Source organism: Felis catus, chromosome C2 (assembly GCF_018350175.1).
Source record: "Felis catus isolate Fca126 chromosome C2, F.catus_Fca126_mat1.0, whole genome shotgun sequence".
Lineage (NCBI taxonomy): Eukaryota > Metazoa > Chordata > Mammalia > Carnivora > Felidae > Felis > Felis catus.
The window spans coordinates 39674947-39692378 of record NC_058376.1 but is presented as its reverse complement, the minus strand read 5'-3'; the positions used below and the strand labels follow the sequence as shown (position 1 = coordinate 39692378).

The 17432-nt window shown below is 39.8% G+C and overlaps 1 protein-coding gene across 5 annotated transcripts in view; it reads left to right on the top strand.

Moving 5' to 3' along the window:
• Positions 1–8752: 8752 nt before the first annotated feature.
• The window catches only part of VGLL3 (vestigial like family member 3), a 48648-nt gene continuing 39968 nt past the window's right edge, over positions 8753–17432 (top strand). Inside the window, exon 1 of one of the 5 annotated variants that reach the window (XR_006584954.1) lies at positions 8753–9253. Coding sequence is in view for 3 of the 5 variants with exons in the window: in XM_045036762.1 (XP_044892697.1) it covers positions 9128–9253 (126 nt within the window). In the remaining 2 variants the exon portion in view is untranslated. Of the gene's footprint in view, positions 9254–9326; positions 9594–17432 lie in introns of those variants that run through there. The other 4 variants (XM_045036762.1, XM_023238867.2, XM_045036764.1 and 1 more) reach the window with 4 other exon arrangements.

Below are 17432 nucleotides of genomic sequence, written 5' to 3'. Positions count from 1 at the left end.
ATAGAAGTCCTATATATCTGATTATCTTTACTAGATATGAGAAAACTGACATTTTTTTCTGAAGGCAGTGTTTATGCTCTTTTAATTCTTCATGTGAATATCTGAGAGCCCGATGGTGACCCTGCATTTTATTGTCACCCCACAGCCTGGCCAGCTCTGCCCTCCTTGTAAGGAGGTCTGTTACCAGGGACTTCTCTAATCACCCTCTCTTATGCAGCTTGCTGTCCTGGCCACCTGCCTACTCTGGCCACTCTTCTTTACTCCATTTAAAGTCCTTGTTTCCTGAAACCAAGGCCATGTTTCTGGTGGTATCATATGCTATTCAATTTTTAACAGATTATGAAGGAAACAAAGAAAAATTAACCAGAAAAGTACTTTTGAGATAAAAACTCACAATTCAACCCAAAAAGAAAAATTTTAAGCTGCTTCTATAATCCCTTGCAGTTATTTTTCCTGTTGAACTTGGGAATTTTCAGGAGTTCCTTGTTTAGTTATTTCCAAACCAATTCTTAAAGCTAGAAACCCAGAAATTATGGAAAGAACTTAAATGTCCATCAATTGATGAATGGATAAAGAAGATGTGGTTTATATATACAATGGAATACTACTTGGCAATGAGAAAGAATGAAATCCTGCCATTGACAGCAATGTGGATGGAACTGGAGGGTATTATGTTACATGAAATAAGTCAGTCAGAGAAAGACAGATACCATATGTTTTCACTCATATATGGATCTTCAGAAACTTAGCAGGAGACCATGGGGGAAGGGAAGGGGATAAAAAAAGTTACAAACAGAGAGGGAGGGAGGCAAACCATAAGAGACTCTTAAATACAGAGAACAAACTGAGGGTTGGTGGGGGTTGGGGGAGAGGGGAAAGTGGGTGATGGGCATGGAAGAGGGCACTTGTTGGGATGAGCCCTGGGTGTTGTATGTAAGTGATGAGCCATGGGAATCTGCCTCCAAAACCAAGAGCACACTGTACACACAATTTGACAATAAATTATATTTTAAAAAAAGAAAAGAAACCCGGGCTTAGCAGAAATTTTAATTCAACTGACCCATTAGACAAATAATTGATCTATGAAGTTTTCTCTTGAGGCTTGTCAATTCTTTGGTAAATCTAGCCTCTTGCCTCCTCCATACATATATGTGAAGTTAGATGTGTATGCAGTTAATTAGACCTAGTGCCCATTTATTATTAAGTGATACGGTTTTTTGGAAGTGTTTTGGAATCAAACACTGTGGTCAGATCCTGGTTCAGTCACTCATGAGCTAGGTGATTTTAAAGTATTTAATTTTTCTGATCTTTAGTTCTTCCGTATCTGAAATGGTGATAGCAACTACTGCATAGGATTATTATAAGAATCACATGAGGGAGATGAAAGCATTTTTAACACAAATGCCTGGTCCATTGCAGATCCTCATAAAGTGTGAGTTCCCTTTATCACCATTTTCTTCATGAAAGTACAAAAATCATAAATACCTGATGTATATAAACTCCCTCCATTTTTTGTCATTCTCTTACAAGAGCACATGCATTAAATCATCTAGTCTATAACCTACATTTCAAGTGGTGAAAATATACTTTTAAATTAAGCCTATCCCTACAACTGTGACTATGTTGAACCCCAAAGGATATTATCCCTTAATAAAGCATAATATCATTATCTCATTCGATAAATATTTAATGAATGTTTATAAGGTACCATAATAGTGAATGAAATATATATGTTTTATGCCTATATGAATAATAATGAAGAGACAAGAGGAAAAAAAGGTTGAGAAAAAGCATGTATTTCAAAAGGAAGAGAAGTGTTGAGAAGGCAGTTATTGGAGAGAATAGTGGAGATGGGATGGGTGTACTTTAGATTAGGAAGTGTCTTTGAGAAAGCACATTGAAGCTACAAACTACATGGCAACTAGACCAAGTGTGGGGGGAAGAATTATCCAAGTAAATAATGCATGCAAAGACTAAATGAAAGAGAGAGTTCATTGTGCTGGAACAAATGAATGGATGGCATGTGTTATTGCAAAGTCTCATAGTGGGCAGGAGGAAATGGATAGGAGGCTATGGAGGTAAGTTGGCAGAGGAAGAGAGAGAGAAGAAATGAGAAAGACAGAGACAGAGAAAGAGACAGAGAGACACAGAGAGAGAGGGAGAGAGATGGAAAGATAATTTATAATAAAGTGGCACTATATTCACCATCCAACTCAGTGGACATTGACCTAGCCCAGAGTAAGAGTAAGATGGGATGCATGAATCTTTCATTTCTTGAGTTGGTCTAAATTCCCAATGCTCCTCTCCCATTATGCGTGTATATTGCCAATTTGAGTAAGATTTTAGCATTTAAAAATTAGCATAATTCTTAAAAGACATGATTCCTTAAACATTGACCATACTTCATCTGGTGTTCAATCCAAAAAAAAGGTAGTCTTTTCAATGCTAAAGGTCAAATTGTCTGTGTTGAACTTATTAAGACTCAGTACATATTGAAGAAATTTTCAGTAATAATTTGAGCTGCATATGGTTTCATTTGCTTTATTTATTGACTTTAGAACTCCATGTACGATGTATCTCCACTCTGTAAGTCTTGGGTTCTGAGGAGTGCTCTGGGTTGGAGGTTAATTTTTGTGAGTTATTCATATATTCAGTATAGGTGATTTGAAGATGGATGAGATCTTTTAGGATGAGAGGCTAGAGTAAGATAACTAAAAGGTCTAGGACAAAGCAACCAATAAACTCAATATTTAGAGTTTAAGTAGAGGAGGATTTGGCAGAGGAAACTGAGAATAGCCAAAGTGTAAGTAGAAAGTTTAAGATGGGGGGAGGGGGTGTCATGGAAGGATGTCAAGAGAAAAGAGAATTTTAAGGAGTGATTAATCCTTAATGTCAAAATTAATGAAGCATCAATTAGGATGCAGTTTGAAAATGAACTTTGAACTTGCTATCATGATCATTATTGGTGATTTTAATAAATTTTAGTGGGGTAATGGGACAGAAATCTGACTGTAAGTGGACTAAATAGAGAATGGAAAGGGAGAATAAGGAGAAAGTGAATTTGAGGGCTTTGAGAACGATAGAGAACATGGATAAATGTGCTAGAGAAATACAGTAAAGTTGTTGAGCATTGAAGAAGGCCCATTTAAGGCAGGTGATCCTAGAGGACAACTGAATAAAGTGGCTTATTGCTTAACATGTGAGATTTGACCTTCTGTTCTTACAACTATTCTACTGGTATTACTGGCACCAGCCCTAGATCCAGGCAAACAGAGCCCCTTCCTGGCCTCTGAGTTTTAGAGTAGTCCTCACTGGCCCTCTTCCTGTTGTGCCTCTCTGTAGGGCAAAGGGGACATGCTTACCCAAAACTTCCTTCTTGTACCCCTTTCCCCATTAAACTATTGCATTAGTTTCCTATTGCTGCTGTAACAAATTGCCACAAACTCAGTGGCTTAAAACTATGTAGATTGATTATCTTACAGTTATGGAGGTCAGAAGTCCAAAATGATGTTGGCAAGGCTGTGTTCCTTCTGGTGGCTCTACGACACTCCAGTTGCTTGCCTTTTTTGTCTTCTAGAGGTTCCCTCTGTTCCTTAGCTCATTGCTCCCTTTCATCATCACAGTTATCTATGGTCTGTAGAGTCCTTCTCACTTCAGATCAATGTGACACTGACTCTTCTGCCTCCTGACTCCTTCTTAAAAGGACCCTTGTGATTACACTGGGCCCAGTCAGATAATCCAGGATAATTTTCCTGTCTTAAAATCTACTCGTTAATAAACTTAATTCCATCAGCAGTCTCGCTCCCTTTTGCTATGTGAGATAGGCATGTTCATAAATTCTAGGGATTAGAGTACAACATTTTTGAGGGTTGGACAGGCATCATTCTGCCTAGAACAACCACGTTTCTTAAGACCTAGGAAATTCCTGTGCAGATGACCCAAACCTGCTTCCTCAGAGCCATGATTGTAGAGTGGGCTGCATTATCAGGGACTCAGCTTAGGCCAGACAGCTGGTCAAGGATCTGCTGTTTGGTGAATTGGGAGGGGAGTAGCTAGATACACAGGTTGAGAAATCCATGTGTGTGTACAGAAGGTTCCATGTTTCTTACACTGGCACCCCAATTAAAGACAAGCCTGGCTGTCATCACTCAGAAAAACAAAACAAAACAAAACAAAAAACTGCTTTCTTTTTTGCCCTATCTTATCCCAGGAGATATTGGGAAACCTACTTCATGTTACCCTCTCTAATTAAAACTGGTTTGGGGACTTCACCACACCAAATTCCAGCCGTAAAATTGGGAACATTCTGGGAAATTTGGTGAGTGAGGCAAAAATATAGGGACTGCAAACCCCTGGCTCAGAAGAGTTGGGAACATTTAAGGTAATTTTAATATTCTGTTGGAATTATAGTGGCTGGGTAGAAAAGAGTAAGAGGATCAACACCAATGGGTAGGATCTGGTTCCACATCTGAGCCAGAAGGGAGGTGGGATGGTTTCAGAGAAGGAAGAGAAAAGATAAAAGGGTAAATTTCAGGAACTTTAGCTCAAAAGTGCAAATAATCAAGTTTCATCTCATTTATTTCATCTCAATTATTCCAAATAATTGTGACACCTCCACATAATTAACATGACAGTGAGTACACCAGTGATCAGATCACATTCTCTGATATGTGTGACTCACAACTGTTAAATGCAGTTGGCCTACATTTCTATGCCACCTCTTTTCTAAAACATCAAGGTAACCAAAGGATGATCTAATCTAAAACCTCTTCTTTTGTATACATATATGCTTAAATGGATATCTATGAATATACATGCATGCATACATGTGTGTATAGGCATAAATAGATTCTCTCTCTCTCTCTCTCTCTATATATATATATATATATTATATATATATATATATATATATATATATATAATATATATATATATGCTTGTTTGTATATCCTTATCATGGGGTGATAGAGAACTGAGCCAAGAGTGAAAAGATTTGGGATTTTGGTTAGAGTGTGCCAAAAGGAGACATTAATTCTGTAGGAGACATTAACCAGACCATGTGTTTGCTTATTGTTGAAAGATGTTGAAAGATGTTAGACTAGATGATCTTTTTTGATTCTTTTTCACCCTAAAACTCTAAATATCTACCTGGAAGTCAGAGCTCCAACTTAGCTTTCCTTAACAGGAATTGTTTCTTCTAGAATTCTTCTAATTCTGGACAGAATTTATCTTTAGTCTTTCATTTTTTTCCCCCTATCAGTACAATACAGAAATGAAGGAAGGTATCAAAACAAAGATACTGCAGGGGTGTCTGGGTGGCTCAGTCAGTTGAGCATACAACTCTTGATTTTGGCTCAGGTCATGTTCCCGGGGTCGTGGGATCGAGCCCCACATTGGGCTCCATGCTGAGCTTGGAGCCTGATTGGGATTCTCTCTCTCTCCACTTGCATGCTCTCACTCTCTCTCTAAAACAAACAAACAAACAAACAAACAAACAAATAAATAAACAAACAGAAAACCAAAAATACTGCAGTATAGAAAGATTTTGCCAAATAACTCCAGACTTTTGAGTCCATGACTTACTGGTATCCAAGAACTACATCTTTGTCATATAATAAATATTTGTACCATAGTAGAGGCCATATGGGGGAATAAGGAAGATGCAGAAATTGGGAGTATGGACATTCTGGATTTAGTTCTGGATTTTTTTTCTAAGTCAACAAATATATACTGAACATCTTCTAAATGTTAAATAACAAGATATAAGTGCTCTCTGCAAGTCTAGTAGAGGAGATATATTGAACATGTAATTATACCAATAATAATGAGCTATAGATACATTAAGTTATTTGAAGATACAGTTGGAAGATACAGGGCTTCAAACAGGGGGCTTGCTGTAGAGGAAAGGGGGCCCTTGCAAACTAGCTTTGTGGTCTAATTCATCACTTTACACTCTAGGTCCAAAGTTCCTCACATAACAAGGAACTTCTCATTCTAACATACAGTGGAGATCCTGACACAGACTCTAAAACCATGTTCCATGTTCTGAGCTGAACTGATTTCAGATATGCTTGGATCCCCTACGAGTTTGTAAGTTCCTTGAAGAGTTTTCTTTTCCCCTTTTTAGAATACTTTATACAATAAATGTTTATTAAGCCAGGCATTATATGATTTAGATTACAGATAAAAAAATCACAGTCCCTGCTCTTAAGTGGCCATCGTCATACTGGGGAAAAAAGCAAATGGGAAATTTCAAATCAAGTAGTTGGTATGGTGAGAGCAGTGTTCATAGGGTGCCGGAGTTGCCAAGAGTAGAGGCATCAAAGCTGGTCTTCAGTGGATGTTCTGGAAGATGGTTCCCTAAAGAACAAAAAGGAGGTAGCAAGTGAAGAAGGTAAAGGGTGTTGGTGCAGATGTTCTGGTAATATATAATAAGACAAGGTCATAGGAGTTAGCAAACTCTTTCCTGGAAAGGGAGGTCTAAACTCAGGTGGCTGAATGGACAGTTATAGGAGATGGTGACATAGACAGGGACCAGAATTTGAAGATTAAAGAGTTGGGACTATACACTGTAGGGAGCTATTATAAAATATTTTTTAAAGAGGGACAAAACATTATTACTCTCTTGGATCTGCAGTGGCTGGAACAGAAAACAGTAAGAGGATAAACTGTGTGAAGAATGGATCAGAAGAGGGTTAAGGTTGGGGCCTAGAAATCAGGTAGAAGCCTCCTGCAGGAGTCTGGGTGAAAGATGCCAAGTGAACTAAGGATTATAGCCACCGAGATAAAAGATGAAGGCACAGAGTCAGAAGTGTAAAAGTTGGGATCAAGTGGACTTAGACCAGAAGCAGGGACCATAAGAAGAAGAAAGAAGTGTCTGATGATTCTCAGATTTCTAACTCAGCAACTGGTAGGTGGGAGTTTCAATACCTGAGCTGGAAGTTAAAAGAGGAGGATCAGGTTGGGGCTATGGGGAAATATTAGTGCTATTATGACTGAGGTTCCTATGGAACATCTATGTGGAAACATCTAGACAGAAGCCAGATAGATGAACCTGGAACACAGGAAAGGAGTATGGCCAGAGGATGTCAATTTTTAAAAAGACAGTGATAAACATTTCAAATAAGTTTGCATATGTCTTATTGATAGGAATACTTCTTCATGACAAAAAGCACAAGATCCAAGCTGTGAAAGCCTGTCATAAATATATTTTTAATATTTAGTAGATGAAAGAATGAATGAGTGAATAAGAGTTGTTATAATAGCAAAGAGTTCCTGTCAAATTATTACAGTTTGTGTATTTGGGTGTATAGTGTGTGCACGTGTGAATATATATGTATTGATGTATGTATATCTATGTAGTTATGTATGCACACATACACATTCATATCAAGATTAGCAATAAATTAATACTGTGCATCTGTATTAGTCAGCTAGGGCTGCCATAACAAAAAGGACTGGTTGCCTTAAGCAACAGAAATTTACTTTCTCACAGTTTTGAAGTCTGAAAGTCCAAGATCAAGCTGCCCTCAAGGTGAGTTTTTGGTGAGCCCTCTCCTCCTGGCTTGTAGACTGCACCTTCGCACTGAGTTTCACAAGTCCTTTCCTCTGTGCCAGTGCAGAGAGCAATCCCTGGTGTCCCTTCCTCTTCTTATAAAGACACCAGTTAGTAATCTTAATTACCTCCTGATAGGCCCTGTCTCCAAACATAGTCACAATGAGCGTTAGACTTCATTGAATTTTGGGGGGACACGATTCAGTCCATAACAACATCAGTGCATTTGACGTCCACATCAATTTTTTTTTTCTCAGAGAAAGGGTAGTCTCTGGGAAAACAAAGAAACTGTTCTGTGTCATAAAAGAGGATACCTATATTTAAAGGGAGAGATATGCTTGGTAAAGGTCAAAGAGTTTACTGATTTGTAAATAATTATAATTATTTTCCACTTTACTTGGTTATATCAAAATGCAATCATATTCCTACAGATTTTTTTTTTTCTTTTTCATTTTGGAGAGGATTATAAGCTACTTGCAAGTAGATAAACCTGTCATAGCTGAATGGGTTTAATTGGTTGTTATTGCCTATTGCTCTATGGAAACCAGGCAGGAAAAGCCAGAAAAGGTTGACGTCCCACAAGAATGTCATACCATGAAGGTGTAAACTTAAAGCGGAGATCACTTGTAGAAAACTGTGTTGCATTCTTGGCATGTGTGCATTTGGCAATAAAGTTAACTTTCACTTACTGTTAGATTTAATGGAGGGGCTAATGCCAGTTTATTTTGCGCCTGTTCTGTTTTACCTCTTTGCACACTTGGCCTTCGTTTAGCTCTGGCCCCGTGTTGCTGCTCCCCCTAAATGCTCCCCCAGGGGTGGGAAGACCCCGCCCTGACAGCCAGGTGACAGAGACAGGGTGGGAAGCCCGAGCTCTGAGGGCGCGGAGCCTCACGCATACCGTTCCCCTCCCACCATCATCCGGCTGCTGGGAGGCGGAGAGGGCTTCAAACTTAGCTCCAATCCGCAGCCGGCCTTCCCCGGGGTCCCCTGCTAGGCGACCCGCCCGCAGCGGACCCAGTTGGAAGAACTTTGCGGAGCTCGGCGTCAGAGCCTGGAGCGGCTAAGTGCTCCCCCTCCTCCCCAGCGGCCCCCTCCCTCTGCCCCCGCCTCCCGGTCCTCGCCCAGGCTCGAGCTCCGGTGATAGGACGAGCTCCGGGCGTGCATTGTGTATATGCAAACCAGAGCCCCGGCTCCCCGGGGCTGCCCTACCCGGCCGGGGCTGAGGCTGCGGCTGGAGCTGCGGTGGGTGCTGCTGTCCTCGCCGGAGCCCGGCGCTGTCATGCCCCCGCCGCGAGGCGGGCCGCTGAGTCCCGGAGCCGCTATATAAGCGCAGGCAAGGGGACATTCGGAGGGGCTGAAGATGAAGGTGCCCGCGCATGGGCCCCCACTGATTGCCAACCCCTCCCGAGCCCGCGCCCAGCGCGGAGCCCGCGGCCGCCCAGGACCCGCCTTCGCCGCAGTAGCAGCTGGAGCAGCGACAGAGGAGGCAGCTACGGCGGTGGCGGCGGCGCCCGTCGCCGGAGCGCGTAGATCGGCGGCGGCAGCTCGGGGGCCGCCGCTGCCCCGGCTGCCATGAGTTGTGCGGAGGTGATGTATCACCCCCAGCCGTATGGAGCGCCCCAGTATCTGCCCAACCCTGTGGCAGCTGCAACCTGCCCCACAGCCTACTACCACCCGGCGCCCCAACCTGGCCAGCAGGTGAGTCACCGACCGGGCAGCCCGCCGGGGGCGGGGGCGGGGGCGAGGGGCACCGAGAGTATCTGTCTGGGACTGGGGCGACGTCCCGCCGGGACGGGTGGCGCGGAGGATGCTCTGGGACCTGCGGGAGCGCCCTTGAGCCGAAAGCCATTAGTAGGGAAGAGGAGAGGCTTCGGGAAGGGACGAACACAGCAGCCTGGTGGACGGGTGGGGATTCATTACCTGGCTGGGGGCTTCACTGGCTGTTGTCGCCGGAGCTCAGAGGCTGGTCCTCATAGGCACCTTAGCTCTTTGGGCTCAGTTTTCTGAAACTCACCAAGGGCATCTGTCTTAGGAGTATGTGAGTAAACTTCCTTTAAATCAAATATCTTGTTTCCTTTGGAAAGGTGGAGTGTTTCAGGGTTTTGTGGATTAAGAGGATGAAATGTGTCACTGACATAGGGGAGGCTACCTGGACAATGAGCTCATGGAATGACCTTTCTGGAACTTTTATGGTGGAATATCGATCTCGTGTAACGCCTGTCAAATGTTACTAGAATTTCTCTGTAGAGTCTGTCTTCTCATGACTGTGACTTAGAGGGCAGGAATTGATCCCAAAGTTCCTCATTCATTTTTAATTCTATCAAAGTGCAGAGGTGTTATAGTTCAGTCCGCTGGGAGTGTGTCGGTCTTCAAGAAGTAACTTTGGATCTCGGGATGTTGGATCTTCACCATGCTGGCGAGAGTGACTGAGAATGCTGTGGCTAAAAAGGGTTCTAGAACCAGGGAGATGATATAGTTCCTTTAGAAGGGAGGATAGGGTGTGGAGAATTTGGCACTAGGTACCCCTGGACATTCCTCTCTGGACACCAACAGAGTGTGTGTCAAGACTTAGTGCTACAGAGAACACATATGTGAGTATGTGGCACTAGCTTGTACCAAAGTAGAGTCCTCAGACTTTGGGAATTAGGGGGGGTTGATTTGGTGAGATTTAAAAAAATACAATTTACACACTCTGAGGTGGAGACACTTATCAGGGAACTAGATATGGTTTGGAGATTACCATCCACAGAATTTATTGATTGGGTTTTTTAAATTTCTTTGGAACCGTATGTTTTATTATGGTCTTAAGGGTTTGGCTCTTTAATTTATTATTATTGATATAGTTAGGTAATATTTTAATTTTAATTTCTGTATTCCCTTTACGTCTGTTTCTTTGCTATACTTGTAGTGCTACTCTTTGGAAAGAAATCCTAATTTCTGCTTAGAATTTAGGGGCTGTAAAATTCAGCTGATTCTGGAACAGGGTACGTGCTAAACAATATTTACCTAGTAAACAATATAAGGTTAACAGGGCCAAGTAGGGCAAGAGAGGAAGGAGCCCCACTTTCTTGCTGTCTTTTTTTTTTTTTTTTTTTTTTTTTAATATTCAGCAGCTTCAGCATTGAAAGCAAGATATAAAGAGGAGATGGGAAAGCATTTTGTAATTTATGGTCAAGGGTGATGGGTTGAAAACATTTTGGCTATACTGTTTGCTTTTCTTTGGGTTTAAATAGAAAAGACATAGGTAACCACTTAGGTACACATTAGGCAAGCAAGGCACAGAGATGCTAGATATGTTTTATGTGTTTTATAAACACTCAGTCCAAGCTAAACCAACCTATTTCCTCCTCTCCTTTCTTCCATCTTGGAGACTGTAGAACCTTTCAATTGTCAGTTGGAATGTGGACAAGCAACAGACTCAAAATTACTAACCATACAAAAAATGTATTTTCCCCTTAAAAAATAACTTGAGCTATAGAAGTTATGAATAGGGTTTTGTTTTATAGAATTATGAAAATAATTTCATTAATATATGAATATATGGTGGAGCTTAGGATTGTGAGACTCTTGAACTAGAAAATAAAATTCAGCATGAGAAAAATTCTAAGTTACTCATCATAAAATACAGTTTTTGGTAAGAAGTAACTCCAGTACTCTCACTTTTGCAATAGCGCTACAACTCAATCCCCAAATTTCATTCTTTTGCTAAGACCATCAACAAAATGAAGAATGAGCTTTCTTTTTTCCCTGAGTAGTCCACATTGATTAGTGGCACATATTATTAAGTATCAACTTTACTACACATTAGGGTTCTGTGGCTATCATTCAAGTAGATAATTAGGCTAAGTTGACTTTAAGAACTAAGTTGAGAGGTGTGCTTGGAAATTTTCATGTCACTCTTAGTAAAATGACTTGTTTGAGGTTACTTTTTGTTGTTGTTAAGTAAAGAAACTATTTGACTATAACTGACTAGCGAACTGAAGAGACTTGATAGTCTAACTACTGTTCTTTTACTGTCAGGAGTTTATTTTGATGACCTATATTTTCTGTTGGAAAAAAGAGCAAATCAGGAAATTCTTATCAGGCTGACAGCATTTTTAGACTATGTGGTGCGTGGGTGAAGTGGGACTAATATTGACTTGGCCCTAATGCAGTCATCCGAGAATACATATTTTCGTTGTTTTTGCATTCCATAAGGTTTTATCATTATTATCCATGAAGATTGTTTTCTCCGTACATGGGAAGTGACCCCTAATAGCATCTTGCCTTGGAGACAAAAATAAGGGCTACAACTCCTACTGCATTTGAAAAATTGATTTGTTAAGCAGAAAAAAGAAAAGCCGAAAAAGTGATAGAGTTATAAAGAAAGTTGAATGGTCATTTATAAAATATTAGAAGAGAAAGCATTTAAATTTTGTATTACTTCTGTAATTGATTGTAATAGTGTAACTTTGAATTTATTTTTTCTCAAAGCTGTGTAGCTCAGAAGTCCTTGTAAATTAATATATCATAATGGTTTATTATGGATTTCATACATAGGTGTATTTTTTCCTCTTAGTGTATGATCATGTAGCTGAAAATCAGTTTTGAAGTAATAGGATATCATACTATAGGCATGTATACTCTGCTTTTCTCATAAAAGCACAAACATGCACCTGAAATTTTAAGTTCAGATTTCTTGTCAAGCATGTCATGCATTGTAGGTGGGTAATAGGTTAATGTCTTAAAAACATAGTTGCCTGCATTCACATCAGGCTGCACTATGATATGTTACTTAGGCATACAGTAGGCTACATGAATTAAAATAATTTGTAAATATGTGTGCAGAGTAAATTTTGTAGTGCCTGACATAAATTACTAGAAATTGCATGGCTGTTAGTAAATCTCGTAGTGTGCTTTATCCAGCCAGGAATTGCTGAGAGATGCTAAGCTCCCTGGTCCTCATGCCCACCATCTCTTTAACATCTCCTCAAGGGAACTCTTGACTCAGTCTCTCAGCACGTACTCCAAAGGCATGATGACGCTGCAGAACATGTACAGAAAGGAATGTGCTTGTATTCTTAACAGTGACAGTAGGAACTAAGACAAAAAATTTCCAAATATGTGTCAGGAAAAATTGAGGGAAGTGATATGAAATCATAGATTCCCTTCATACCCAGTGGATGTCGCATCTTAAACGTAGACAGTCTGTTACTGTCTAAATCTGCCCCCTACCCCGTTTATTTATAATGTGTACATTAGAAAGATACTTAAAGCTTTCAGAAATGTGTAGTTTATAGACGAGGTGATGAAAGCAGAAAAAAGTCGTCGCCATTTTCTTGTGTGTAGGAGTTTTTAACAATTACACTTCGAGCTTCATATAAGTTCGAGCATATTTACTCCGTCCTCTTCAAGGGTGACAGCTGGGGGAATCTGCATGCATGCTTTCACTTAAAAGAATTAAATGCTCTTAGGAGGCAGAAGTCCAGTTATAAGTTTATGAGGAGATTTTTTTTTTTCAAACTCTTTCTCTGGACTTTGCTACCTTGCTTAGGTCATAAAAACCCCTCAAAGATTCTTTTTGTCAGAAGACACCCTGAAAAACCATACTTCAACCCGTCCTTTTGCAAATGGGAAAATGTATGTTAATAGGGTTGAAATGCCTAGCTAAAAATTCAAAACTGTTTGGTGACAAAATTAAGACCACCAGATGCCCTGCTCCCCAAAGTAGCATCTTTCCACCACGCCATCCCCGTCTCCTAGGCTCTTCTTTTCATTCTTTTTTTTTTTTTTTTTTTTTTTTTTTTGCCATTGCACAATAGGCTTATTTTTGTCTTTACTGCTCCAAATCAACTTTTTGATAAAGAAGATTAATATGCAGTAGATTCTTTGGCCTTGGAACTTGAAATTCTTTCCAAGTCCTTGGTAGTGTACTTTTTTAGTTTAGGCATTCCAAAGTCCTTTTGAAAGCATTTGTATTATGCTAATGACTTTTGCTATCCATTCTGCATCCTTTGTTGATGGGGCAGAATATCCACTTAGTAAATGAACGTTTATTTATTTTAAAATAATCTTCAGGAAGTGGTATTAGCAGTCAGCTTTAAGTGCCTCATATATTACTGTTATTCCAATATAAGTTTAGATTCATTAAAAGGAAAGAATACGATTATATCCTAAATAGTTTCAATACACAGCCAACTTATTTAAGGTGGAGCATCCAATTTTCTTGCAACTGTAAGCAAGGACGTAAGTGGATTTATAAGAATTCATACAGGACTTATTTGAGAAAGAACAGTCCCTATAATTCCGCCCTACACAAATTAACTTGCCTGCAGAGACTTAGAAGCTTAAAGTGCCCCATGGTTTTATGCTCCCAATAACTTTCCGCCAGAAAATTCAAAGCTAGAGAAAAAAAATTAAACTTTAAAATAACCAAACTTAACTGTTGTCTCTGGCAGTCAACCAGAATAGAGATTACAATAACGATAGTAAAGGAAGGCTTGGAATCTGTAAAATCGCGTGTGGTGAAGATATGTTCACCAGGAAACCAAATGCCAGGATGAGATGACATTCTTTGGAAAGGAAAGGGTATTTTGGATAGATGCAAGGAAGTCCTGCTTTACCTAGCACTTAACGTCCCCCATCTCACAAAGCTGGGGATGGCAGGGACATGTGCCATGCCAAAGTAAATGAGGGTGTTCACAAGGTAAAACCTTGCTATCCTCAGTGTCACTCTTTGGGCTATTACAGCAAAGATGCTGAGCTGACCCCTTTGGGTAGTATATATGTTTCTGTCTTGTATCTTTCTGTGCAAAGGGTATGTTCAACAAGACTGTAAATTTTATGCTCAGGATGCTTAGGGCAGATCTGAGAGCAAACTTGTACATCATACTTTTTGTCTGTCATTCTAAAACCTGGGCACTGAACTTGAATCCAATTCCCATAGGCCCTGTTTCCAGCTAGCTTAAAAAAAAAAATCCCAAACTAATTCATCCAGTAATAGATAATAACTTAAGGTATTATCTCCAGAGAAATGTTTTTATTCAAGAAACAAAAGCAGTCTAACATTTGAATTTCAAGCTCTGGGAGAGACAGTGAAGGAAATAATTTTGGGCAAAACTCTGCCCTGAATCTTTCAAAAAGCACCTCTTTAAGCAGCTGATTTTCTGCTTTAACTATTCATTTAGGAAGACCCAACAATGCCTTGAACCATTAGATCCAAACATCTGCTGCTAAAAATGAGTCATATATGCCATATTTATAGATATTTCAGTGGACACCAGATTTATGCCAGTAATTTACAAGTGTGGTTTGAACTGGGGTAGCTGAACTATTTTTCACTTGTCTTATGCTTTAGTAGAGGGGATGAAAAAGAAAGAACAGAAAGGAAGAATGACCTAAAGTGAACAGGTGTCCTTTCCTCTTAAAACTGTATGGTTTTGGTATGCCAAAACACTTGTCCTTGCGGGATGGAGTGGTGGAGGTCGGGGGGGGGGGGGGGGGGGGGGGGGGGGGAGGGGGGCGCGGCGCGGCACGGGGATGTGGAAGGATGCATCCTTTCTTGTTACTATGAAGTTACATAAAGGAGATACCAAAACTAATTCCTAGGAATTGGGCTAGATGACCCGTGTCTAGAAATTAGTTAGTCTTCGATGGTCTGTAGGGTTTTTTTGGCTAGTGTCCTGAAAAATCAGAAGAGGCGGCCAATGTAAGAAACAAAATTAAGTGTGAATTTGTCTAGAGCTCCAGCATGTTGCTTATTAGGATACAGAATAGGACAAGACCTCTGAGATAATCAAGTCTCAAAATTCCTCATTTTCAAAAGAGGAAGCTAAGGGCTAGAGGGCTCGGTGACTTACCTAGATTCATGGACTGATTTTAGTCAAATCCCCCTTCCTATTCCAGTTCTCTTTCTATTATGTGCTCTTCCCGTCTTGACTTCATTGGCACAAGAAAACAATTAGTAATTTGCCTCTTACCTTCTTACTTTTCTTATTTAAAAATTTTAAAATATTAGCTCCTTGGAGAAATTAGACAATTAGCCTTATGGACAAATGGTGAGGTTCTCTTTATTTACCATTGCCCTTCCCATGCTCTGCCAACTAACTATAAGCAGCCTGAGTTTACGGATAGGCTATGACTTTCACCTAGTGGCTCCATGTCTTTGCACAATTACTGAGAGGAAGCAGAAGTTAATTGGCAATTTGATAAATAACAGATACATTTTTAAAAATGAAGTCCTACCCTATGTCTAGTAAATAGGCTTATAAAAACATATCAGAAATTCACACACTGAAAACTTGTTTCATTCAAAGTAGTCAGTTTGAGAGAGAACACATACCTCTAAGATGTGATCATTGCTTAAAGTATTTTGGGAATGCAAATTTTGAAATTCTCTGTAAGCATGTGGTACATTTTTTTTCTTTTTGAAAATCCTCAAAACTGGAAAATTTTCATCCTTGGAGGAGAAGGTTTTGATTTTTGATAATGACCAGAATCATTGAGAGGCAAGTATGCTCAAAAATAGCTGGTCAAGTTAATATTATTTTTGGTTTGCTCCTCCCTACTGTTAAGAAAAATAAAAACAAGACAAAACAAACACAGAATCTTGAGTTGTGACTGTATCTCACAAAATAGGCTCTGCTCACATTTTCAAAATAGGATTTCCAGAAAAATGGTAGGCAATTGTATTATGTATCTGATTTGCCAAGGGGACAGTACATTTTTAGATACAGAATTCAGTTTTATCTAGATGCACATATATTTTGAAGAGTGCTGCATGTTTTAGTAGCCAAAACTCTGATAGATGTTTACATTTCTATTTTTTTAAGTTTATTTATTTATTTTGAGAGAGACAGAGAGAATGTGTGCATGTGTGTGTGGGAGGGGCAGAAAGAGAGGGAGAGAGAGAATCTGAAGCAGGCTCTACACCGTCAGCATAGAGTCCAGCGTGGGGCTTGAACTCACAAACTGTGAGATCATGACCTCAGCAGAAATCAAGAGTCTGATGCCTAACTGACTGAGCCACCCAGGTGCTCCCACATTTCAGTTTTTTTTTTTTTTTTAATACTACAAGTAACTTTGACTCTCCTTCGTTATGTGATGCCATTTGATGCCTTGCTGGTCTGGGGCTTCTGTTTACTTATTCAATTAGAATAAGTATATAGAGACCCTTTTCGTTCAGTCCACAGTCTTGGCACATGCTTTGGAGTCAGACAGAAATGAGTTCTAATCCTATCTCCGCCATTTACTAGTTAGATGATCCTAGCCAAGCAAATCAGTTTCTGCATATGTAAATTGGAAATAATTATTTGGACAATATTTGTATGTGAATGTTTGAGAGAGGTGCGCGAAATAATATATATAGAAGGTCTGTGGCATAGCTTCTTTATCCTAACCCACCCTCCCTTAACCTGATTCCTCCTCCTTTTCCAAACAGGCTAAGGACCAAAATTTCAAATCTCTCTGAGATATTTTTAAAAATCTGTTGCCAAGTGAATTCAGAAAAAAATATGATCAAGGAGCAATTACCTGCTTTTATGGCACTTTACCCTTTCAGACATGCAAACATTTTGAAACATTTACTCCAGGCTCATGGTCCTTTCTTATAGGCTCAAACCTTGTTTTTGAACATAAAAGAAGCATTGCCTTTGGAGAAGAGAGCCAGTAGAAATTGAAAAAAGAAAAGAAAAAGAAAATAGAATGAAAAAAAAAAAAAGTAAAAGCTGTTTCCAAATATCCAATGATTCATTAAAATACTTTTGTTTTTTTAGGAAAAGAAGTTTCCACATATGCACAGTAATCATTTGGCATTTTGTAAGCTTAAGCCTTGGGGAGTTAGTGGTATTTGGCTCCTGACATGGAAGTCTCTCTTGTCAGACAAATCCTTTCCCCTGCA